The sequence below is a fragment of the Cyprinodon tularosa genome, unplaced genomic scaffold (assembly GCF_016077235.1).
Source record: "Cyprinodon tularosa strain WSP-4 unplaced genomic scaffold, ASM1607723v1 ctg137, whole genome shotgun sequence".
Classification (NCBI taxonomy): domain Eukaryota; kingdom Metazoa; phylum Chordata; class Actinopteri; order Cyprinodontiformes; family Cyprinodontidae; genus Cyprinodon; species Cyprinodon tularosa.
In genome coordinates this window covers 566,203-590,531 of record NW_024038189.1, presented here as the reverse complement: position 1 = coordinate 590,531, position 24,329 = coordinate 566,203, and the positions used below count along the sequence as shown (strand labels likewise).

General features: G+C 38.1%; 1 protein-coding gene across 1 annotated transcript in view; it reads left to right on the top strand.

Annotated features, from left to right (window-relative positions):
• The first annotated feature begins 3,505 nt into the window (after positions 1-3,505).
• The window catches only part of LOC119778700 (protein dachsous), a 48,361-nt gene continuing 27,537 nt past the window's right edge, over positions 3,506-24,329 (top strand). Inside the window, exons 1-17 of the mRNA XM_038278048.1 lie at positions 3,506-3,625; positions 4,361-4,547; positions 10,206-10,277; positions 10,469-10,629; positions 11,935-11,982; positions 12,072-12,149; positions 12,862-12,948; positions 14,209-14,316; positions 14,414-14,527; positions 14,693-14,786; positions 14,889-15,007; positions 15,155-15,328; positions 15,602-15,730; positions 16,283-16,438; positions 20,987-21,167; positions 21,869-22,062; positions 22,444-22,815. Coding sequence (XP_038133976.1) covers positions 3,506-3,625; positions 4,361-4,547; positions 10,206-10,277; positions 10,469-10,629; positions 11,935-11,982; positions 12,072-12,149; positions 12,862-12,948; positions 14,209-14,316; positions 14,414-14,527; positions 14,693-14,786; positions 14,889-15,007; positions 15,155-15,328; positions 15,602-15,730; positions 16,283-16,438; positions 20,987-21,167; positions 21,869-22,062; positions 22,444-22,815 — 2,394 coding nt within the window. The remainder of the gene's footprint in view (positions 3,626-4,360; positions 4,548-10,205; positions 10,278-10,468; positions 10,630-11,934; positions 11,983-12,071; positions 12,150-12,861; positions 12,949-14,208; positions 14,317-14,413; positions 14,528-14,692; positions 14,787-14,888; positions 15,008-15,154; positions 15,329-15,601; positions 15,731-16,282; positions 16,439-20,986; positions 21,168-21,868; positions 22,063-22,443; positions 22,816-24,329) is intronic.

Here is a 24,329-nt window from a genome sequence, read left to right as displayed (position 1 = left end):
GAAAAATACCCAGACCTGCCAGGTAAAACTAAACCTAAAGTTTGGCCTCCATCTCCATCACCTTAACATAGAAACATGTTAAAGGAGCACGAAGAACAAATATAAAGACAGACAGACGATGATGGATGGATGGATGGATGGATGGATGGATGGATGGATGGATGGATGGATGGATGGATGGATGGATGGATGGATGGATGGATGGATGGATGGATGGATGGATGGAAAGAAATATATAGTTTATTTGGGGGGCATATCCTAATATCTTAAAATATGCAGCTAAATAAATAAAGTTAAGGAGATTGGTTGAAATAACTGTAGTGACACATTCCTTATTTCATTATTAATGCTTACAAGAATGATATCAGACAGAGATTGATCAAACCAGTGATCTAATTAGCCTCTTCTTTCCTAGCAGAGATGTGCAAGCTTTTTATTCCTCGGCCTCTACAGAATAATGTAGAAACATCAAACACAAAGGGGACAGTGTGAAAAGCCCAACCCCTGATTTCTAAACCAGGCCAGTTTACTGTGGAGCTCTGAGAAAAAGAAAACCAAACTGACATTTCATTCACTGACATTTTTTTTGCAGCACTTTTTCTTTTCCTTTTTTTCTGGCAACTTTTATGTGTTAGCAGCAAGTTGTTTTTGTTTTATTTGCTGCACATTTGCTCTTTACTTCTCTCTATTTTCTATGATGGCAGTACTTTCTCTTGTTCAGCATTTGTGTTGTATAGTTGGTAACAATTTACAAAAAAACATAATTTATAAATGTTAAAGAGACCATTAATTAATAATCAACAGATCGTTTCATCCATGTTTTATATTCATTTATAAACTGCATCTAAGCCATTTATAAAAGGTGTTTGATCGCTTGGTTCTAATCTGAGGAGGAATGAATCTCAGATAGTGTACAAAGAGAAAGAAAACATCTTTCAGAATTAGCAGAATTTATTCCAGTCATGTTTAACAAAATTACTGATATAAACAGAAATTACAGTCTACTCCTAGCCATATCTGTGCGAACAGTAAAATGGCCCCGATTTATTTAAAGCTTCCCAATGTATCCAAAAAGGCCACACCCAGCCGGGAGGGGCCTCTTCCAAAGTTATAATAATTAGATCATAATGCTCTGCCATGTCGGTGTATGCCTAACAACACTGTTCTTCATGCCTAACCCTATCCTGACTCATTTATATTGCACTGCCAAGTTAGTTTAGCGCTAACCCTAACACCTGAACCTAGCCTTTATTTTTCATTTAACTTGCCCAGTCATGTTACGAGTGACTTACACTAACCTACATAACAGTGGGCTTAATACCTTAATAAAATATCTATTTTCCCTTTCTAAATTGTTTAGATTTAGTTTGTAAAGATTTTATGTTTTGATTTAAATTTGGTATCTTTACCATTTATACATTATATTTATGATGGTGATGGTAAAATGAAAACCTCTTGTCAGGTGGGGGTGGAGGTTTGTCAGGACCCAAATGCAGACACAAAAAGCTGAAGTGAATTCTTGAATATTTAATTAATCAAAAAGTTCAACAGAAGCAAAAACCCAAAACATAAATCCACAAAACCACAAAAACTGAGAACCAGTAATACTAACAAAAAGGGGGCAAAGAAATGACAACAAACAAGCAAAGAGTGAGCAGCAAAGAGGAGAATAAATAGGAGAGAGAAACAAAGACCAGGCTAATTAGCAGATTGGGAGCAGGTTTGAACAAAAGAACAAAAATACAATCAAAAATAACTAGAATACAAGAACAGAAATTAGACCCTGCCTGAAATATTAGGGACAAAATACAAAATATTTTGCATTTTTTGAACCTCGCCAAAATTTTCTTTGAAATAAACATTGCAAAACACTACCAAACTATTATTTATAGCACAAAAAAGTAGTACAGACTTTCAAATCTAAATGTTGTATAAAAATATACCAAATTTGGACTCAATCAGATGAATCATATTTATTTTAGAATGGTATTAGTGAGAAATTTCTTAGGCGGAGAGGCCATTTTGGCACATTTATCCATAAATGACACCAAACTGTGCCAAATATGTTTTTTACATCAATACTGGGGGTTTGGTAGAATTACGAGGTCACGTAGCAGCTGGACCCGCCGGTGGGTCCGTAGGGTTCAGGGGGTTAGACCACTGAAAACTCAGAGATAAAGCTGGAACAGAACGAAAACCATAACACCTTTAGTTTTGTTTTCAACCCTCTATTTTTATGATTGAATTACCATTTCTACTTTCTATTTGTTTATAAATTTGCCATGTGTTTGTTCATCTTAGCCACCGTCCTTTAATTACCAAGGCAAAGCGCATAATGGTGTGAAGTTTTTCCTGCCCTTCTCCTGACTCATATCTGAAAACAATGAAATCCTTTATACCCTCTCTGTCTGATTCGACTTTATGGTACAAATGAGGAAATGTCAAGAAAATTCCCACAAGGACAAATAAAACCTATTTCTTGTTAGTCATACTGTCTTTAATCTACAGGAGCTGAAAACTGAATGTTCAAATACTCACATATAAAGCCTTAAATGGCCAAATTCCATCTTACATCAGAGATCTGATTGTTCCTTATGTTCCTAACAGAGCACTTTTCTCTCAATCTGCAGGTTTACTAGTGGTTCCTAGAATTTCTAAAAGTAGAATGGGAAACATTGTTGATGTGGCCATTCGTAGCTGTGTTCGTAAAGTCTCTAGGGTCTGTCGCAGATGCAATCCCTGAAAGTAAGGGATGTCTTTAAGCTCAAGAAGAAGGCCTACCTGGCCTTGTTAGCTAGTTGGGGGTGTGAGGTATTGCATTCGAGTCAATGAGTCGATGTTATCAACTGGTTTTCCTAAGATGGAAAACTTTGAATCAATTTGACTGTATGATCTGGTGAATTGCAAAGTGCCTTGAGATGACATGTGTTGTGCATTGGCGTTATAGAAATAAACTGAATTGAAAAACTGAATAATTGGACTCTGGAATCAGCTGAGAGGTACCGGCAGGCCTAGCATGCTGAAGCATGTGTGGTCACAGAGGCAAAAGCCATGGAGGAGGACTATCGGTCAGCCTCGAAAGTGTTCCGGCAAACTGTCCGACTCCTTAAGAGGTGGAAGCAGTGCTTTACCAACATTGTTTACATTGCGGGTGGGGAGCTGCTGACCTCGATTGGGTATGTTGGTGATGGAAAGAGTACTTCAAGGATCTCCTCAATCCCATCATCAGGTCTTCCAAGGAGGCTGGGGACTTAGAGGTATTTTCAATCATACAAATAAATAAATAATTCAATTTTATTGTCATTACACTGTCACAAGTACAGAGCAATGAAATTAACATTCTGCATTTAACCCATCCCCTTGGGGAGCAGTGGGCTGCCATTGTGTGGCGCCCGGGGAGCAGTGTGGGGTTAATGATCTTGCTCAGGGACCCAGAGTGGCAGTCTGTTGCAGTGGGGGATTGAACTCACAATCTCAGGATTGAAAGCGCTATGCCCTAACCACTATGCCGCCACTCCCCCAAGCAGCCAAGCTTGAAGTAACCAAGGTAGTTAGAGAGCTTTTCAGTGGCAAGGCTCTGGTGGTGGATGAGATTCTTCCTGAGTACTATAAGGCTCTGGATGTTGTAAAACTATCTTGGCTGACACAGGTTTCTGTTACGGGTTGTCCATTCTCTATGTGACCACAGCAGGAGGTTGGTTCACATTGCCGGCAGTAAGTCAGACCTGTTCCCGGTGCATGTTGGTCTCCTCGTCTTCCCCTGGTCCCGGACTCTGGTGGTGGAATAAGCCACAGGGTGAGTAGAACTGAGAATGAGGTAGGGGATTGGGTTGAGGTGGGTGAAAGTTTGCCTGTGTGCAGGAGAGAAAAGCAGGGCCAGGAGCTAAATAAAGGGGATCTTGAAAGATGATTGGCTTTGGCAACGATGTGGCTACAAATTGGCAAATTGGCTGGAGCTGAATTAGGGGCATCACAAGTGGTTGGGGTGTAGCTGATAAGAGTCTTCCAGGTTGAATTTTCGCTTAAGCTTCATTACTGTAAACAAAAGTTAGCTTCAACGTCCAAATCTTTTGGAATATTAGATCTTCAGAGTGGGTGTATAATTCATCAAAATTAAGTGCAATGATTATGGCATTATTGAATTTAAAACACTTTAAAATAACATCATTGTTCAAACAAACTGCTCATATTTTTGAGATGTAAAATAAATATACAATGACCTAAAGTTAGCGAGGATTATTTTCACTCAGGCCTTTATGAAAGGTAATAGATTCTGTTTAGAAGAAATGCAACTCTTCGTGTACCTTGATCTTTGATACTGTCCAACATCACTGTAACATTTTATAGCCCATCATAAAAGGTTATTGGTTGGAAGGAGGGTTATGGAAACTGTTCATCACTCATAGCAGCTGAGATTCACCTGATCAGCTCAGTTGTCGGGACGGGAGAACACGACTACACCAACATGGACGGCGCTGGTTGGAGTCGGATATGCGTCGCTCTTGTTGTCGCTGTGTGGCTGCCTGTCATTAATGGAAGTCCGATAGGTGAGTAGACTATCTGCATAAACACTGTGTCTACAGGCTTGTTCTGAATGCAGGAAAGCAGAAGGCCAGAGAGTAATGAGGTTATAAAAAAGGGTCTAGAATTAAATCTAAGGTTAAATTCTTTAGTGTTATATCAATATTTTATGTCAAGAACAGGAAGTAGAGCCTTTCATTTGAATGTTTCAGCCTTACAGAAGTCTCTCCTTATCTATTAGGTTCAAGGTTCAAAATGGACACACTCCACTTGTTCTACTGGTGCCGTGTCTTCTTTATCCCACGTTAGTTAAACTATATAAATTGGCTATCCTGTTGTTGTTAAAGCCAACTGTGGCTTTCATCAGGATTCTGGCTGTTATTTTGAGTGTGCTAAATTGTACACTCTACATAAAAATGTCCAGCGTGAAATATGTGCACACTTCCAGATCACTCTGGTTTCCTTTACTCTTTAAAAGTAGAGATTTGCCCTGATATGATAGTTTTGTTATTGTTGCTTATTTCAGAGCAAACTGGCCTCCTTTAGAAATCAGGGGTTGGGTTTTTATTGCTGTTTTCTCTCTGTATGTAGTTTTATGGCACCTTCTTCCTTCTATAAAAAGGTATCTGGTTTAATCAATCTCTGTCTGTTCTTATTCTTGCAAGCATTAATAACTAATGTGCCTCTACGATAAATTTGACTGATCTACTTTGTTAACTTAATTTATTTAGGTGTATTTTTTTCTCGCTATTTATACTCCTTTAAAATCTTAAATTTATTTATAACCCCGCTCTGTTGTGAAACGTATGGTTGTGTAACTGAAAAAACGGAATCTGAGGTTCCTCAAATCCATAAACTGTGGATAAGCTGGAAGAGTTGCTGTTTCCTAAAGGTTGTGGGTTTGATTCCAGCTCTCCAATGTCTCATATCCATGTGCCCCTGGGCAAGGCACTTAAATCTAAATTCCCTTCTGCTTATCTAACTATAATAGAATAGATAGTAGATCTAGTTCAATTTCCATAGAGATTTTTATAGGTTTTATAGGTTCTATAATAGAATAGAATAGAATAAAAAAATCCCTTTATTGTCCAGCAATGGGGAAATTCTGATGTTTACAGCAGCAAAAAGATTATAGAAAAATGGTCACTCAATTATGGACCTTAGAGAAATGTATAAGAGAAATGTAGAAGATATGCGTGTTTGAGAAAACAATATGGTGATTGTGACTCCACTGTAAAGTCATTTGAATTGTCAACGCGATGAGCCAGCACCAAACTGAATTATATATTTTTTTTTTCATTTATCTTAAAAAATTTGAATAATAAGTAACAGACTCAGACAGGGCGTCTGAACAGAACTTTCAACAGAAGCAGATTTACTTTGAATCACAAATAATGTCTGGCGTCAGTGGATTATTAGAGTATTTTGTCTAGGTATTGTTTTTTTATCTATAGCATTGGCTTTAAATATATGTTAAGAAAGTAGGTCAAATATATATTTATGTCTCTTATTAGCTGGGGGGGCTTACGCCTACATGTGACTTCTTGTTCTTATGTGGATGTAATTCAGAGCCACCGGAAAAAGCAGTTCCACTCTAAACCTGTGGGTGGCAGTAGTGATACTTAAAATGGAATGTCAGTACTATCAATTAAAACGTCCATTGAGGTTTTAATAGTAGCTTACAGGTGCTGGTCATAAAATTAGAATATCATGAAAAAGTAGATTGATTTCAGTAATTCCATTTAAAAAGTGAAACTTGTATATTATATTCATACATTACATACAAACTCATATATTTCAGATGTTTATTTTGTTTAATTTTGATGATTACAAATGACAACAAATGAAAATCTCAAATTCATCATATCAGAAAATTAGAATATTACTGAAGACCAATAAAAACAAAGGATTTATAGAAATGTTGGCCAACTGAAAAGTATGAACATGAAAAGTATGAGCATGTACAGCACTCAGTATTTAGTTGGGCCTCCTTTGGCCTGTATTACTGCAGCAATGCGGCGTGGCATGGAGTCGATCAGTCTGTGGCACTGCTCAGGTGTTATGATAGCCCAGGTTGCTCTAATAGTGGCTTTTAGCTCTTCTGAATTGTTGGGTCTGGTGTATTGCATCTTCTTCTTCACAATACCCCATAGATTTTCTATGGGGTTAAGGTCAGGAGAGTTTGCTGGCCAATTAAGAACAGGGATACCATGGTCCTTCAACCAGGTACTGGTAGCTTTGGCACTGTGTGCAGGTGCCAAGTCCTGTTGGAAAATGAAATCTGCATCTCCAAAAAGTTGGTCTGCTGCAGGAAGCATGAAGTGCTCTAAAACTTCCTGGTATGTGGCTGCGTTGACCCTGGACCTCAGAAAACACAATGGACCAACACCAGCAGATGACATGGCACCCCAAACCATCACTGACTGTGGAAACTTTACACTGGACTTCAAGCAACGTGGATGAAGTGCCTCTCTTCTTTTCCTCCAGACTCTGGGACCTTGATTTCCAAAGGAAATGCAAAATTTACTTTCATCAGAGAACATGACTTTGGACCACTCACCAGCAGTCCAGTCCTGTTTCTCTTTAGCCCAGGCAAGACGCTTCTGACGCTGTCTGTGGTTCAAGAGTGGCTTGACACAAGGAATGCGACAGCAGAAACCCATGTCTTTCATACGTCTGTGTGTGGTGGTTCTTGAAGCACTCACTCCAGCTGCAGTCCACTCTTTGTGAATCTCCCCCACATTTTTGAATGGGTTTTGTTTCACAATCCTCTCCAGGGTGCGGTTATCTCTCTTGCTTGTACACTTTTTTCGACCACATCTTTTCCTTCCCTTCGCCTCTCTATTAATGTGCTTGGACACTGAGCTCTGTGAACAGCCAGCCTCTTTAGCGATGACCTTTTGTGTCTTGCCCTCCTTGTGCAAGGTGTCGATGGTCGTCTTTTGGACAACTGTCAAGTCAGCAGTCTTCCCCATGATTGTGTAGCCTATAGAACTAGACTGAAAGACCATTCAAAGGCTTTTGCAGGTGGTTTGAGTTAATTAGCTGATTAGAGTGTGGCACCAGGGGCCATCAATTTTGAACCTTTTCACAATATTCTAATTTTCTGATATGATGAATTTGAGATTTTCATTTGTTGTCATTTGTAATCATCAAAATTAAACAAAATAAACATCTGAAATATATGAGTTTGTATGTAATGTATGAATATAATATACAAGTTTCACTTTTTAAATGGAATTACTGAAATCAATCTACTTTTTCATGATATTCTAATTTTATGACCAGCACCTGTATATTAACCATAAATTCGCAAAAATACTCAAAAAGAAATAGTCATTCATTTTGACATTCTTATACCAACATTACAGATAATCACATAATTCATGCTCTTTTCCATGCTAATTTTGCTGTATTATGGTAGAGCTGATATGTTAAGTGTCCCTGTTGTCATTTAGGGGACCTGTATATAACTTAAGATAAGATTAACTACTCAACATATTCAAATTGCTCATTAAGCAGATCTATGTATGAAAAATTTAGATAGCATATCTATTTATACATATAGCATGTATGTAAATTTTTTTAGCAGGTGCTCTATAAAAATTTGGTCTTCAGTGATTTATTTTTTAAATACATATTCAGTTTAATTAAATTTTGTTTATTTATGTAGAGCCAATTCTCAACTCATCATCTCAAGGCACTTTACAGAAACAATTCCACCTAAAAGCAAATCTAACTAAGGAAACCCAGCTGATTTCATGAACTCTCTGATTCGACAGCAAAGCATGCATGTGTTTATTCATTTTCCTGTTTGTACAATAGGATTACTGTAGATTGACCCTACTGTAGATTGTCTGCCTTTATAAAAAAAAAAAAAAATTGGACTATTTTTTGCTAGTACTAATGAAAAAGAAATTATCTTGGTAATCCTAACTAACCTAAAACGTTTTTTCGATCTAGTACCAGCTTGTAAGTGTCGTTCTATGGACTTTGTTAGCATAGTCCATAGACTGAGAACTGGGTTTCGGCTGGGAATAACACTGTAGCTTACAGTTTCACAAACTCTGAGAGTTTAATACTTTTATCCTCACTGCAATTTTCACAAATATATAGCAAACCTAAGGTGGGGAGGACTGGGGGTCCTTAGCAGCTCTGGACAAGTAAAGTACTTTAGTATAAAAAAAAAACTTTAAAAAAAATGTTTTTTTAATTTGGGATGTGTAAATATACACTTGATATCCAGTGATTATAAAAAGAAAAAGCGTAAAATTATCACATGCCAAAAACAAATGAAAGGTAGAGGAACCTTTTTGGGGTATTTCACCTCCAACACACTTTTTTCTTACTATATTTCCACTTTAAGTGTAAACTAAAGAGTAAATGGTTGATAGGAAAAATAGATTATGTCAAATAAAACATGAGCTATAGTCATTTCGGGAGTTAATCCTATAGGACTAATCAGGATTTACTTGCTGGTGAACATTTTCAGTCATTCAGGTCATAGTCATTCCAAAAAAGTAAAAAAAAAAAAAAAAACATTTCTATGGACTTTGTTTTCAAGTTTGAAGACATTTCGCTTCCCATCCAGGAAGCTTTTTCAGTTCAAAATTTCAGAAATAGCATTGAGTTCAAGGATTTTTAGAGTGGACCAAAGCAAAGCCTTGTTTTGGCTTAGAAACATGCAACTTGAAACGGACGAACGGGTCAGACGGACCCCTTCTCCCGTGGGGGTCGCTTTGTTTCTTTGTTAGCCTGTAATATCCGACAACAACAATCCCCTTTAACCACGCCCCCTTTCAGAGACATAGACAGGTTTCGAGTATTACAGACTAACAATTCTACAAAGCCTTGAACTGAACGCTATTTCTGACATTTTGAATTGAAAAAGCTTCCTGGATGGGAAGAGTCTTCAAACTTAGAAAACATATCCAGTAGACTGTTTTTTTCATTATGTTTTTAGGATTTACTTATTTCTATTTTATTTAGAGACAATGTTGACATTATCCAATCCACAGCTCATAGGTGCTACTTTCTTTTGGAATGGAAACCCATGGATATTGTAGACATTGATTTCTGCACATAAAAAACATATTTGAGGAGTGAATCTATGTATTGAATTGTCTATGTAAATGCCTTGAGATCACACGTGTTGTGCATAAATTGAACTGCCCCAGTGCAAAAAGATCTGGTGCTAAAAAAGGGTAGATTTTCTTTTTTTTTTACTACAGATGCACAAACGTTGGTTTGCTTTTTTTCTTTTTTTCTACAATGGAGATAAACTGTTGTTTCAAAAAAAAAACTTTCTAGGATATTGTATCAGTCACATCTAAGCATATTAATAATTAATAATAATAATTGTTAACCTTACATATCGGTTATTTTAATAAAGCTTACTTTTTTGAAAAACTGATTATTGAGGTTTATGTATTTGCTCTTAATAAAGTATACTTAAATTAATACTAATCGATTTGTTTTCATCTCAAATATATGACTTATTTATTTATTTATTGTTTAAGTCACATAAAGGTAACCATGAATTTCATGCAATTCATAACAATGGGAATGTGTGACCCTTTTTGGGTGTAAGTTATGCTGTTTTTATCATAATAAATATTCATTACACATATAATACACTGAACTTTGGTTAAAATAAACTAACTGATTTTTCTCTTTTTCTGTAGGCACTACAACCATTAACTGTGTTTCGGTTTCTGAAGCAAAGCATCTGGGTGCTGTGGATGAAGAATATTCAGGTGAGATGTTTAAAACTTCTTAATCAGTATCACGGTTCGTCCAACGCCACCTTGATGCATTGCTTGAGTCTGTTATTTTTCATCATTAAAAAACAGATCATTTAATGTTACATATACTGTGAATTAGGTGAGTAATAAGGACATTTCCAAGTGATTCAGTTTTTCTGATTGTTTATCACCTGCTGCTGCAGGTGATGTGGAGCTGGTGACTGGTATTCCACCTGGTACCAGTCTGACCCTGGAGGTGGACATTTTCGACCATCTTCAGTTTCTGGAGTTGATCTACACTCCAGGGGAAAGCACAGCAACTGTTCGTACCAAGAAGCCACTCGACGCAGACAAACTGGCTGATGTAAACTGTCCCATTTTAATTCTACTTAAAATGAAGTTTTCTAAATATTTTTGTTTTAAAGGCACACTATGCAACATTTTTCAGTTAATTAATGTGTTCCATAACGTTTTGGATTATTAAATGAGTCATTTCAGGTTGAACAAAGGTATTCTCGGCCGCCCTGGTGGTCTGTGGGGGAAATACTGCACTTGCAATTGCAGGAGCACCGACCCGCACCCACAGGCTCAGAAGTCTCGTGAGAGTCAGTCTTGCTTTACGGCGAGAACTGCTACACCCCCCAGTTAAAAGCATTCTCGTTGCTAGCACAGTGGCGATCTTTGTGCAGTTATGCTACGTTCACGCAGCAAAAGCAGCAAAATCGCGTCTGCTGCTTCCTTTTTGCTGCTTGTACCAGTTAGTTCTGACGCGCGGCTGAAGCAGCTTTGCTGCTCTGGCTGTAGCTTCACTATCCTTTCTCTGCCTTGCAGCTATATTTGCTGTGATCATTTGGAATAAAGTAGTTTTAATATGTGTTTAAATGAGAAAATACACCTGAAAACGTAATCAGTGCAGTCAGTTCATTCAGATTATTATCCTGCCTTCAATATTTTTTCTGTCGGAGCCGCTCAGACCCCCACATACCAGCGGTGCGCCGACAGAAGGAATCCCTTCATCAGCAGCCTCTGGCCGGGTCGCCTCCTCGCGGTTCACCGCGGCAGCTGGTAGGTGTTTTTCATCTAAATAATCCAAACTGCATATTCTGCCGGCAGATTTCTGCATTTTAAGTTAATTTAGGCGTCAATAAACTGTTTAAGAGGAGAGATCATAGCCTCTGATCATCAGCGCTGTGTCTCTCTCCCTGCTTCAGATGATTAAACGCGCCCGACGCACTGCTTCAGCTGCTCAGACGTGCTGCGCCTGCTGCTCAAAACGCGCCGCGGGACCTTTTGCTGCGTCTTGACGCGCGTTAACCATTGACTTTGCATGTAAACTCGCTGCTTCTGTCGCGCCAGCTGCGGTGTGAACGCAGCATTAGTCATTCGTTGCGTTCGCCTGTCTGCTAAGCTCAAAACAACCGCGCCTGGCTTGACGGAGAAACCAGGAGAACAGCTGTGCATATTTACGACAGTGCACTTTTACTTTCGCCCTCTGGGGGGAGCCTCGCTGGAAAATCAACACCGGTTGCATAGTATACCTTTAAAGCACTTTTGTATATCTTGACTGATCTGTGCTGAAGTGACAGCCTTTTCCTTTCAGCCCATGTCCAGCTTTGCTCTTTAACCTGTTCCAGCAGAAGTTAAATCCTTCTATGTTTTTGTGTTGCAGAGTGATAGAGTGTTGTACTACAAGTTGGTGTGTGGCCAGGATAATAAGGTGGGTAAAATTAGAATAACTGTAGCATAGAGATTATAAAAATGATTAAATAGCAACATGAAATAGCTTCTCCCATTCTGCTTTTACAGCGCCGACTGACAGTCAATGATATCAACGATAACGGCCCAGAATTTCAGCAGAGTTTCTATAACGCAACAGTTTCAGAGGTAAGTCACTTTGATCTATTACAAACAAAGCAAAAACTATCTTAAAATATTTAGAATCTTTTTCAAATAACTATATGTACAGTTAATTTGAGTGGGTAAATAAGATGATCTACCAATGGATTGAGTATTTCGTCTTAAAATAAGATAATCAGTATTATGCACTTGAAATAAGAGGTTGCGGTTGTTGTTTTTTCTCATTCTAAATGTAAATTTTCTTATTCCATTGGCAAAGTTTCTCACTTTCCTGCGCAAATCAGTAAAAAATTTACTTCATTTAAGAAAAATTGACTTACTTAGACATTTTTGCAGTGAAGGGACTGTTTAAGTCAGAGGATTGGGAGCTATAACTTGGGTCTACGTTGTCAGAATAAAGCTCCAATTTGCTGCCTCCACTTTGAGACATCTTCACTCAAACTGCTTTCAGCTGCTTACCTTTCTTCTCAAAGAAACAACCAAGTGAAAAAAAAGCTTTATCTCTTTAATATTCTCCCAAGCACTTTCTTTCTTTTATAGATATTCCCAATTTCTCCTTCCCTGGAGGATTAAACGCTGTATAAACTGACCCCTTTTTTTGATCTAAAAATAGACACGTCGTTAGGTTTTCATGTCATTATGTCATGAAATCTCAACCAATAAGAAGTAATTGTATGATTTGTTTTTCTTGGTTTGCTTTAATGAATTGCTTTAATCATTCTGATGTCTGTTCTTTCAGATTACAAACCCTGAGACTAAGGTTCTTCAAGTGACAGCTGTTGATAAAGACAGCAGCCCTCAATTCAACACCCTCGAATATTCCTTTGTAAGGACATTAAAATCAACAGCATTTAGATTTTAAGACCATTGCAAAACATATTTTTATTTCAATAATCATTTTAGAAAATAGAAAATAATAGCATGTAGAAAGATATAGTGCTTAACTTGTTAAAGAACATATGATCAGGTCAACGTGATCATGCATGATGATGGAGACATGATAAATATCTTGACAACCCAACCAAGAGTTATCAGTAATGGGAAAGACCATTTAATTTTGTCTGCCTGTAGGATTTAAGTGTGTAAATGAATAGATCAATAAAAAAAACACTGGAAAAAAATGTCAACGTTATTTTGAACAAACCATTAAAAGATCAACACTGGCTTAAAGGTATAGTGGAGGATTTGGGGGAATTTTTGAAAAGACCCGCCCTCTCTACTTAAAAAAAAATGCACATGCACAACCCTGTACCCGCTCCCAAGAGGGAACGTCTATGAAACGCGTGTGAAAGCATGCACAAGCCCATTTTGCCTCGTGCACGCTTTGTTTAAAGGTTAGTGTTCTCATAGCTCATACAAGTTTGCTTTGCAATAGAATATTTGTAATTTTTCCACTATGTCAGACTCCCCACGGTAAGTCAAAATGGGGACACGCACGTAGGACGGCCTTAGGTAAACATATCACCAGAATGATTGACAATTAGGAGGATCAATTATTTTAATGATCTACCTGGAAAAAGAACATCCTCCACTATACCTTTACGATAAACATAGAAAAAACTGCATGCTTAATTACTGTGGGGAAAAGGTAGTCAGCTATTCACTCCACTTAGAGCAATGGATTTCATTCAGTTGGCTTTTTATTTAACTGTGCAAAGAAAAAAGAACAAGACACATCAGCCCTCACAGCATGATGCTCTGAACTAGACAGCATTTGTTTTTCCCTAAATAAAACCCTGTAGAAAGGCTGTGAAGGTCTCCAAACATCTTTACTCAAACAAAGACAGACAGTTTGGAAAATAACACTTATGAAATAATCCCTGAGAAACAGTCTATCTTGTTATGAGAACTATTATTTTTTTTTTATCTTAAACACTCCTCTCACTCAGACACTTTGTTGCCTTGCAGCTCTGAGGCCCGAATGAATAAAACTCAGCACTCATAATGTATCTAAAAGGGAATTGTTTTTTTTTTCCTACCACATTAATGCACATGAAAAACAAACATTTTACTTTCCAGCCATTCTATTTGTTTTCACTTATGAGATCAATTTACAATTTCATTTAATGCTAACATTTTCTTTCAGGAACCACAATCTGAAGACTTTTACATAACAAACACGGGGGTATTTAGGGTAAAGAGGCGACTCAACTACAATGTTGCCCCAAAGTATAATTTTATTGTCACTGCCAAGGTAAGCATATTTATACATTCTTCATTCATTTAGTTCCATCATAAGTACCTCCTCTTTATCTTTTGGTGATAAATCGACTCTCCATTGTTTTCTGCAGGACGTAGACAAACGGCAAAACACAACCTCTGTTGAGATAATTGTTACAGACTATGATAACTTGAATCCTTATTTCAGCCACAGTCTGTACCAGGCTACTATTTCAGAGAACCAGGTGAGTCTCTTTCCAGCAGTTGCATGAGTTTTACCACTGACTCACTGACATAGTCTTTTTAAATAAACCATTTTCTATATAGACACATAGTTTTACATACAAAACTGTTTGGTTTACTTTCAAAAGACCTAACATAGAAGTGTTGGTCTTAAATATGTGTGTTAGGATGGACAACTTAGTGAAATCACACCAGAGGCAATAAAGGCCCAAGATGGAGACTCTGGAATCAACATGACTGTTGTATACAGCATCAGCTCTGGTATGGCAAGCCCATCTGTGTTTAATCTACGAGTTCAGCTTTTGCAGACATTTTTCCATTAGTAGAAATATAGCAGATGAATCAATAATCTGTTTTTTTTAGTCTCTCCTGCCAAGTACCAAGCAAACTTTAACATCAACTCTGGCACTGGAGTTCTGTCTGTGGTGACGGCCTTTGACAGGGAGGACATGGACAGCGGTGAGATCTCTGTCAACATTAAGGTAATTATGTTTTCATTTACACCCAGCCAGTGGGAGAATATAAAGAATGTACAGTTGTCATTTGTTATATGAATTAGTATAAAACTGGATGTAATGTGCCTTTGGGCCATAGATAGAACCAACCAGGTGTTATTGTGATGTCTGCAGGCGGCCCAGACGGATGACCTACTGAAAACGGCTGCAGCCATTGTTTCTGTCACAGTAGAAGATGTGAACGACGAAGCTCCAAAGTTTGATCAGCCTAAGTACAACGTTTCCCTGCTGGAGAACTCCCCCGCCGACGCCGTGGTGTTCAAAGCCGTTGTCACTGATTTGGACCAGGTGGATTTTACAGTATAATTTATATGCAATTTTTAAGAAGGAATTTTGTAAAACAGTATAATTTGTGGCTAAATAAAAATTTAAAAGGAAGTAGTTTGGTGGTTTAATGTAGACAATCTTTTTTTTGCCTTCTACTATGTAATTAACTGCAGTTTACTTTCTTTTGTTCAACTGTTGAAAATATCTGGGGTTATTCTTGAAAACTAAAGGTAGGGCGAATAAAAGTTGATTTATTTAATGATTTTTCTTCTATTTTTGTCAATGATTCCTCAGGGAGGATTTGTGGGAACCTTGAAAATTCTTCCAGAATCAACCCCCTTCTCCATCAGCCCTGATGGGACGGTCCGAGTGAGAAACACTGAAGTTCTGGACCGAGAAGTCACCAAAGCTTTTGTCTTTCAGGTGAATAGAACTATAGATTATCCCTCAGGATTAGCTCTACTGAGCCACACCTTTTACTATGTGATGCTTGGTTCTCTCAGATGAGCAAGGATGGATACAAAATATCTGTTTTATTTTTATTTTTTTTATCCAAGTAACATTTCCACAATTATTTACTTATCAGAACAATATTTACAACACAAAACATAATAAAATACATAATATTTACATATAATGAACGATTATACATTTAAATTCAAATAGGAAAAAGAAAATCTGTCCAAAAAAACTTAAGATGTGAGAAAGATAATATTATCCGTATTCTTATTTTATGTTTTATTAGCTGAGTTGTTCGTGTGTATGTGTTTGTGGTGGGAGTGAATAAGGGAAAGAGTTAAGATGAAAATGTATTAATAATGTTATATAATTAAATAGATATTAAGAGGTAGAACTAGTCGGAAAAAGATGAATTGAGGTGTGTTCCAAGCATATGTAGTAGATTATTAAATTCTTTCATAGTGGTATTTGTATATTTTGCCTTAATTTATTTATTTGTTTTTTTTTATTTGAAAGATTGAAGCAAAGGAGACCGATGCTCCCCACCATAGTGCAACAGCCCAAGTCACCATTAACCTCCTGGATGAAAATGACAACAGCCCAAACTTCACCAGCAGCATGTATGAAGGAAAGGTGTTTGCAAATCAGACGGTGGGGATGCCGGTTGTCCAGGTGAGGCGGCTCACATAAACCTGTGTTTAAGTGAAGACATTCAATCTATTCTTCTTTAGTGAGACATCTCATCTTACAGTGGGCGCTGGTTTGAAATGGACACTTCACTCACGCTCCCCGTGTTTCACGAATTGCGTGAAAAACATGTGACTACTATAGCCACTAGGTGGCAGTCTGAGTCCATTTCGGCGTCCCATGAGTCAGGATTAGATAGCTCAAATAGCAAACTGGGAGGGGTGTTACGTGTTGCGAGCAGTTAGCATAGAGAGTAGGGTGAGTGGTCTGCAGTTCTGAAGGTTGAGGGTTCGATCCCAGCTGTGGCTGAGTTTATTATTCTCGCCTTAAAGCTACAGTGTGTAATAATTACAGGGATATACAGTCAGAAATGTAATATATTATACATAACTATGTTATTTATCATCATCTACGAGCTCAGCCTCTTAACCTTAATATTTGCGTTGCCTTAGAATTCGTTATTTATAATTACATAGGAGCGGGTCTCGCAGCCATGGAGGCAGACATCTTTGCGCTGCGGCAGCGCAGAGCCAACAAACTAGCGATTGCGAGATCGCCCATTACGCTCGAAAGTAACTACGGCAAGTTGAGAGAGATGAACTGAGACGGTACTGAACACACAGACTAATGAAATACTATCTGTAAAATAATCTATGTAAACAAACCTCATCACTTGAGAAGGTAGGTGATGCGGACGTCATGGAAGACATTTTGTCCCGTAACGCTCGCCGTACTGTTGGGGGGGAGAAGCGGTGGGGGGGAGATGTTTATGTTGCTGCAGTCTGCAGTCTGGACGTTAGATGTCGCTGAAAATTACACACTGTAGCTTTAAATGTTTTTCTATTTTTTTTTATCACTTTTTTATTACATTAGACCATAGGGATTATCATTCTACAGCCTCAATATCTTACTGTATATATAGGTCTATTATATTGCATGCCTTATAGCCACAGTGTTTAGATATTTTTATAATTCTATTTACCATATTCCATATTATATGTGTCATGGTCTGGCGGTGTTTGTGAATGAGAGATGGTGCGGCTCGGCTCATGTTCACGTGAAGCAGCAGATATGCAGCCCAGATGTAGAATTACTCGCAGTGAGTTTAAGACTTTATTATCTACCGCGGGAGTTTGGTCACGTGATCGTGCTGTGCGTTTCCAAAGCGTGGTAAACAAGTTTCAGACTAGAGTCTGAGACGGGAGTGGATTTTCACTCCTGTCCCGTCCCACTCCCACAGAAAAAAATTGTGTCCCGTCCAGATCCCGGTGTTATCCCCAAAAGTGAATGCCTGCCGAAATATAAATCCCCAGTCTAAATCAGAACCACTGAATAAATGATAGATTGCATACAATCAGTTGTTAAATGCAGTTCTCTAAAGTAGGGTTTTCCAAAGGGGGTCAAACAAGCCACCAAGGGCCTGATCTTTAAAGATTCCAAATAAGGGGGACAAAAATTAAATTTATTTTTTTTTTAGTTTATGCAATAAGTCGGTGGGTTGGCTTTTCAAATATTAAGATGTGCAAACACTTTCTTTCCACTCCATTAAAATGAGCAGATTGTGTGTTCGACTGGCAGTTGAAAGTGATCACTAAAGGAAGATGAGGTTGTCGGGTTCATAAAATGTAGGTTTTTGCAAAAGAAGAACTGAAATACACAATTATGGATACAATTTCTGCAGAAAGGAGAGACAGTTGAACCCTAGACTCAAACACACTGTCTCCCACTGGACCTCCTCCGCAGAGCATATTATTAACAGAACATGACACATGGTTATAAACAGAGTATTGCTCTGACAGAAGAATTGATCAGTTCATGAAGACAGAATGCTCCATCAGAATGACAAGGCAGGATGGTCTCCTGACTGAATCATGACACAGGAGTGGAGCATCCCCTCGCCCAAATGTTTCATAAACACACATTAATTTTATAATCATCATTGAATAAACCTAACATTCCCTCCTGTTGTGCATATAAACATTAGCACATAGCACTCCTAAAAAGATTTTTACTACATACATTATAAATGCATTGCAGATAGGGAATTCAGTAATCAAAGATCAATATGAAAAACAAAACAAAAATATAAAAAGGATTAAAATGTAAAACTTAAGCAAAAATGTAAGATTTATCAAGAATGTAAAAAGCTTCAAAAATCTGTCCCTTGAGTAGGTAAAAGCCTATTTAAATCTTCAACTCATCCAGAGCAGTCTGTATGAGTACAAACATAACAGTCCGTTTTATTCAAACCTTCAGCTACGCGCTTGGAATGCTGCCACCACATATTGGCACCATAGGGATGACTTGCTGTGGATCCATCAAAAAACATTCTGGTTTTTCCTTTGTTTCTGGCAGTCAGTTTGAGTCCCTAAGAGCACCAGTCCAATGGTCATCATCAGACAGCAGAGCCACTTTAGTTTTCCCATCTTCACCAGTCCCTCCAAGGAAGCACCCACTAACCAGGACGCTAAGGGATTGGGTTAGGTTGGTTTCTTCACCAGCGTTGAGACGAAAAGCTCTAAATTGCTTAACCCCTTTGTAACTGGGCCTCACCACAGATCCCTACCTTAGTCGTGGGGTCCCTGTGAAGGTAACTGGGCTTCCTGTTGGGGAAAGTCTTTAATCAGCTTACAATGACTCTGGTGGATCCAAGTGTCTCTCTCCTGGATCTTCACAGCGGTTGGAGTTGCTAGTTGCACAATGTAGGGTCTTTCACACCTGCCCAATTTTCCCCTTGATGATTTTAATCAGCACTCGGTCTCCAGCCTTCAGGCCTTCCTGTAGGGAAAACAAAAGGAGCTCTGGGCAGATTACATGTTCTTCGCAACATGTGAGACATGCTCTGCAAAAATTTTAGAAGTAGTTATTTAATCCTGCAGTTGGATTAAATACTTGTTGTACTATACTCAATATCCCCCCTCTGGAGACATGATAAACTCATGGCTCAAAATAGCTGCTGCTTTCCATCAGAATCAGAATCAGAAATACTTTAATAATTCCAGAGGGAAATTACTTTTGTTACACGCTCAAGTTACAGTTTTATATATATATATATATATATATATATATATATATATATATATATATATATATATATACACACATCCAACTACACAATATAATAAAGATAAAAAATAAGAATATGAGGGAACTATTGTTTCCACGGGTTGTCTTTAACCCTTAACAGTAGGACACTACAGGTATGAGCCTATCACCATGAGACTGTAACAACACAGAGGTCATATAACTTGCTTAACCGTCAACTATTTGGATGCACGGTTTTTTGATAATTTTACAAAGCTAAGACAGTTGCTGAGAAAAGTTCTACATTCAGCTTTGTGAATTGTTGTCTGCTACTCTGACATACGTAGCTATTAGTGTGTCATAAAAAAAACTTAAGAAAAGCTGAGTTTTTTTTTCATAATGTGGAATCTAAGCCCTGCAGTAATTGCACAATTCTAAAAAGACATTCTTGTAGCTTTTTACCTTCTTCTGAAATAACATGGCCCAAACAACAGACTTATTTCTGCACCCGATAAAATTTTTATAACTGGTTTTATACTGTCCTTTGCTTTACATTTTAGCAGATATTGTTTTATCCTTGGCCTGATTTAGGAACTATTTTAACTGAATCTACAGTTGTCAACAGTCCTACATCAATTCTTCCTGTAGATCACAAAGCATTTGGAGTATCTTTGAAATCATTTTTATCAAATTGTGATAGCAAAGAATGCTGAGTTATTTTAACACATGATAAATCTTGAACCTGGGGTTTTACATTGAACAGAATTTTATAAGGCTGTTTCCATAGTTGGAAAAATAGACATGGAACAGAAAACGCTAAGCAAGTTGTATAAAACACAGAAGGATTTAGTTGCAACACCATTACATGTATTATTCATACAGCCTTCATTCCCCCCAGCGTGGGGAAAATTGCAATGACTAATTTTCCACCAAGTCTCACTTTAACAGATTAATGGGGTGAGTTAGTGATATTACTACAAAAACATGCAACCTTGCAACCTTTTTCCTGTTTGAAGGTCTTCTATTTCTATTGCCCTTGACATGCATTCCTAGGATGTTTGATTATTTGCTGATTTGACAAAGATTAGCCTTTTAGATGGTTTTAGCATTTACATTATCTTTACCACAAGTATTACAGGCTCCTGATTCGCATATAAGTCTAACTGCCTGTCCATTAATTGCTAGAACTATTAATGTTTTTGGGAATGAGCCTGAATGTATCACAGTTGTGTCTGCTGCTTCTCTGGAGTAACTTCCCCCATATTTATTTGTATTTGTATTTTGCTTAATTTTAATTTAACTTAATACTTTTTTGTTGCTTAATTTTAACTTAATTTAACTTAATACTTTTTTGCCCTTTAAGCTGTTGGTAACCTTAACTTCCAGAGGGAGTCTTCCCAAGGGATCAATAAAGTTCTGTCTAAGTCTCTAAGTCTAAATGTTTGGGATCTGCTGCTCTGAAGTGTTTCATTTTTTTATTTACATATTATATTTTTCGTCAACTTTAAGGTCAAAGCAGAAGATCCAGATGATGGAATAAATGGGGAGATCCAATATTCCATTGATTTTGGGAACAGCGACGGATACTTTTCCATCAATGGCGTCACTGGGGAGATCACTCTGGCTAAAACCATCCCACTGGAGGACAACAGGCAGTTGCAGTTCCCTCTTTTCATCACAGCCAGAGACGGTAGATCACATCAGTTTTAGTAGAAAAACCTCAGACACTCCAACCAGGGAGCTAATAGCTGTGATTATTATTCAGCATGTGGATGATTAAAAAATATCCCACACTGCAGAAACAATCTAGAAATAAGTAAAAATGTCTGAAATTATGTATATTTACCCTCAATTTGAGTACATAAATAATATTATAAGCCAAGGGAATGAGTATTTTTACTTGTATAATAAGATTATAGATAATATACTCTTGAGATAAAACTATACATAAATTTTTTCTATTTTAAAAGCAAATTGGTTTTGCTCCATTGGGAAAATGTCTCACTTACCTCTCCGATTAAACAACAAATCTGCATATTTTAAGAAAACTTTCAGTCTTTTGCTGTGTATAATAGTTGGTGTGTAGAAATGTCCTTTAAACTGTTTCAGAGGTGTTGTCATGTTAGGTGTTTTGTTCTCGGTTTGCAAATTTATAGAGGTCATAAAATTGTTATTACAGCCAGTTATAAATCATTTATCTCCTGTTGCAAGAAAGAGTTTATTTATGGATCAGTTTGCTTCCTGATGACAGGAAAGTTTCTGCCTTCCTGTCTTTCGTTATTTTTCTTTTTAAATCCATTTTTACAAAAATTGTGTGAGACAAAACACACACATAAAACAAAAAAAATTCAAATAATTGTCATTTCTGTTTGTCTCTCTCTTCTCTACCAGGAGGTAGATTATCTCGTTCCGCCTCGGCGCAGGTGATGGTTACTGCTCCTGGAACCTTAAAGCCTCAGTTTATAGAAAAACTCTACCATGGCACAGTGGCAGAGGGGCAGGATCCAGGAGTTCACATTCTGAATGTAAGTTCAACATTTCAGCAACAAGTTTTCACACAAATGAAAGCAGAGGTCTTTAGCAAGGCCAGTCGTATTAATCTACACTGTGTGATTGGTATGCTAGGCTGGAAATGAGCCTAATGTCAAAGACAGAGTCAGCTGAAAGAGCTAAAAACCACTTAAATAACAACCATGTGATGCAAAAATATCTTTTAGTTCAAAAGAAAAGCCCGCAGTTGTGGAAATTTAAATTTCTTTTTCAAAAAATAATGGGCATCAATAATATATTGCTCCATTGGAGCTGCAATTTTGACTGTTTTGGTTCTATTAAAAACTGCTGCTGGATTATGGGTAAACTTCTATTTTATAATGGAGAGTATTGAGCCTTACCAGTATGGGGCCACACTAGAGGTCTGTAATGGAAGAGAAAAACTTTTTATATGTGAAAACTTTTGCTGGTTTCAGGTGCGTTTCCTGACCCTTCTCTCCTTATCAGCTACTGATCCAGACGATGGTGCGAATGGGAGAGTCACCTTCAGTATTTCCAAACAAGACCCTCCGTCCGCGCCTGCAGTCTTTGAGCTGGAGGCTGCCAGCAGGGTCCTGAAACTCGCCCAGCCTCTGAACTACAGCCAGGTCAAACAGTTCACTCTGACGGTTCATGCCTCAGACGGCGGCTCGCCCTCACTGTCTGGAAACAGCTCAGTGGTGGTGAAGGTGAAGGACGTCAACAATAACCCTCCTATGTTCAGTAAGGGAAGCTATGAAGTGGAGGTTTCTGAGAACCTGGCAGGAGGCGCATCCATCCTCACGCTGGAGGTCACTGACGCAGATGAGGTTAGTTACCGAAGTTCATGATTAGCAGGGCTGCTGTTATCCTTACCCCACTCTGAAGGGTGATTTATACTCAGAGACCAGGTGGTCTGCATGCCTTTCGCAGTGAATGCAAATGTGCCCCCCACCCCTGCCGCTAACACTCTGGTGCACCTCTTCAAAATTGTAGGTGAGCACCGACAGGAGGCCTCTGATTGGTCAAATCTACATCCACTCTACCCTATGCATATTTCCTGTTTGGTACCTTACCGGCTTGTTTTGTTTGTTTGACCGCCATTGTGGAAAACGACTGGTGAAGTTGAACCACCTAGAAGAGCAGGGTGCGTGAGAACGCTGGGACCCTTTTTCCGCCTGGATCCCCGCTCTTTTTCGCCCTAATTTCCCTCCGTTGTCGCACAAAGTTGCCCACACTTCCTAACCGCCTCGGCCGTATCTAGACCCACAGCTAGTTCCTGAATGTCCCTCTTGCGTTGTGGCGTGGAATAACGTACAGCAGACCACGCTTCAATATTAGGCATAAATCAAAATTGACAGGCTCACAAGGGCACATTTTCATTAACTGCGACTAACATGCAGACAACCTGAGTATAAATCAGCCTTTAAGCCTGCAGACCAACATGCTTCCCTCTAGAGACATTTGCAACTGGACAACCGGTTGCTAAGCTGCACAGGCTCCTATAGGAAACAGGAGCACACTAGAAATCAGTGTGTTTTAAATCATTGTTTTACATCTTTTTTTTACACTAGAAATAAAAATGATATACAAATAAACACTTAATCTTCATTTTGCACAAACCTTTCTCCTGCTGAGTCAGCAGGTTTTCAACTTCAGTCAAATTCACCACAGAATTAAAGCTCCTTTATTGACTATTAATGTTCAGCACATCTTTACTACTGGTTGTATTTACAAGCACCTTTTTATGGTAACTGTATCACCAGGTTGAATAATCCCTCCTCATCAGAAACTCAGTTATACGTTTTTCCAAAAAGGTTAAAAAAAAAAAATCCATTGGACCTTGTTTAAAAGTTTGAAGACGTTTTGCTTCCCATCCAGGAAGCGTTTTTTAGTTCAAAATGTCTGAATTAGCATTGAGTTCCAAGCTTTATAGAGCAGCCCAACAAAACCTTGTTTAGGCTTAGAAAACTGCAAATTGAACCGGAAGAATAGCTCTGGCCCTTAGGAATGAGGAGTTGTAAAGGTCTTTGTTAGCCTTCAATACCCAATACTGGTCTATGCCTCTGAAAGGTGGGGTCAGAGGTTAGAGTCAGTTGTTGCTGTTTGTCTCTCAGATTCGCAGAAGGATTTCATTTCTAAGAAGGAAGTATTACTGTCACTGATGGATGATTAACACACATCTCTTCCTGCTCAGGGTGGATTCTCTAATGGCCACTTCGTCTACACCAGCGATGTTTTTGACATTAATAAACAAAGCGTTGTCTCACTAAAGATAAACTCAGCCTTGGAGTATAATTTGTGGCTAAATAAACAGTTTGGTGGTTTAATGTAGACAATCATT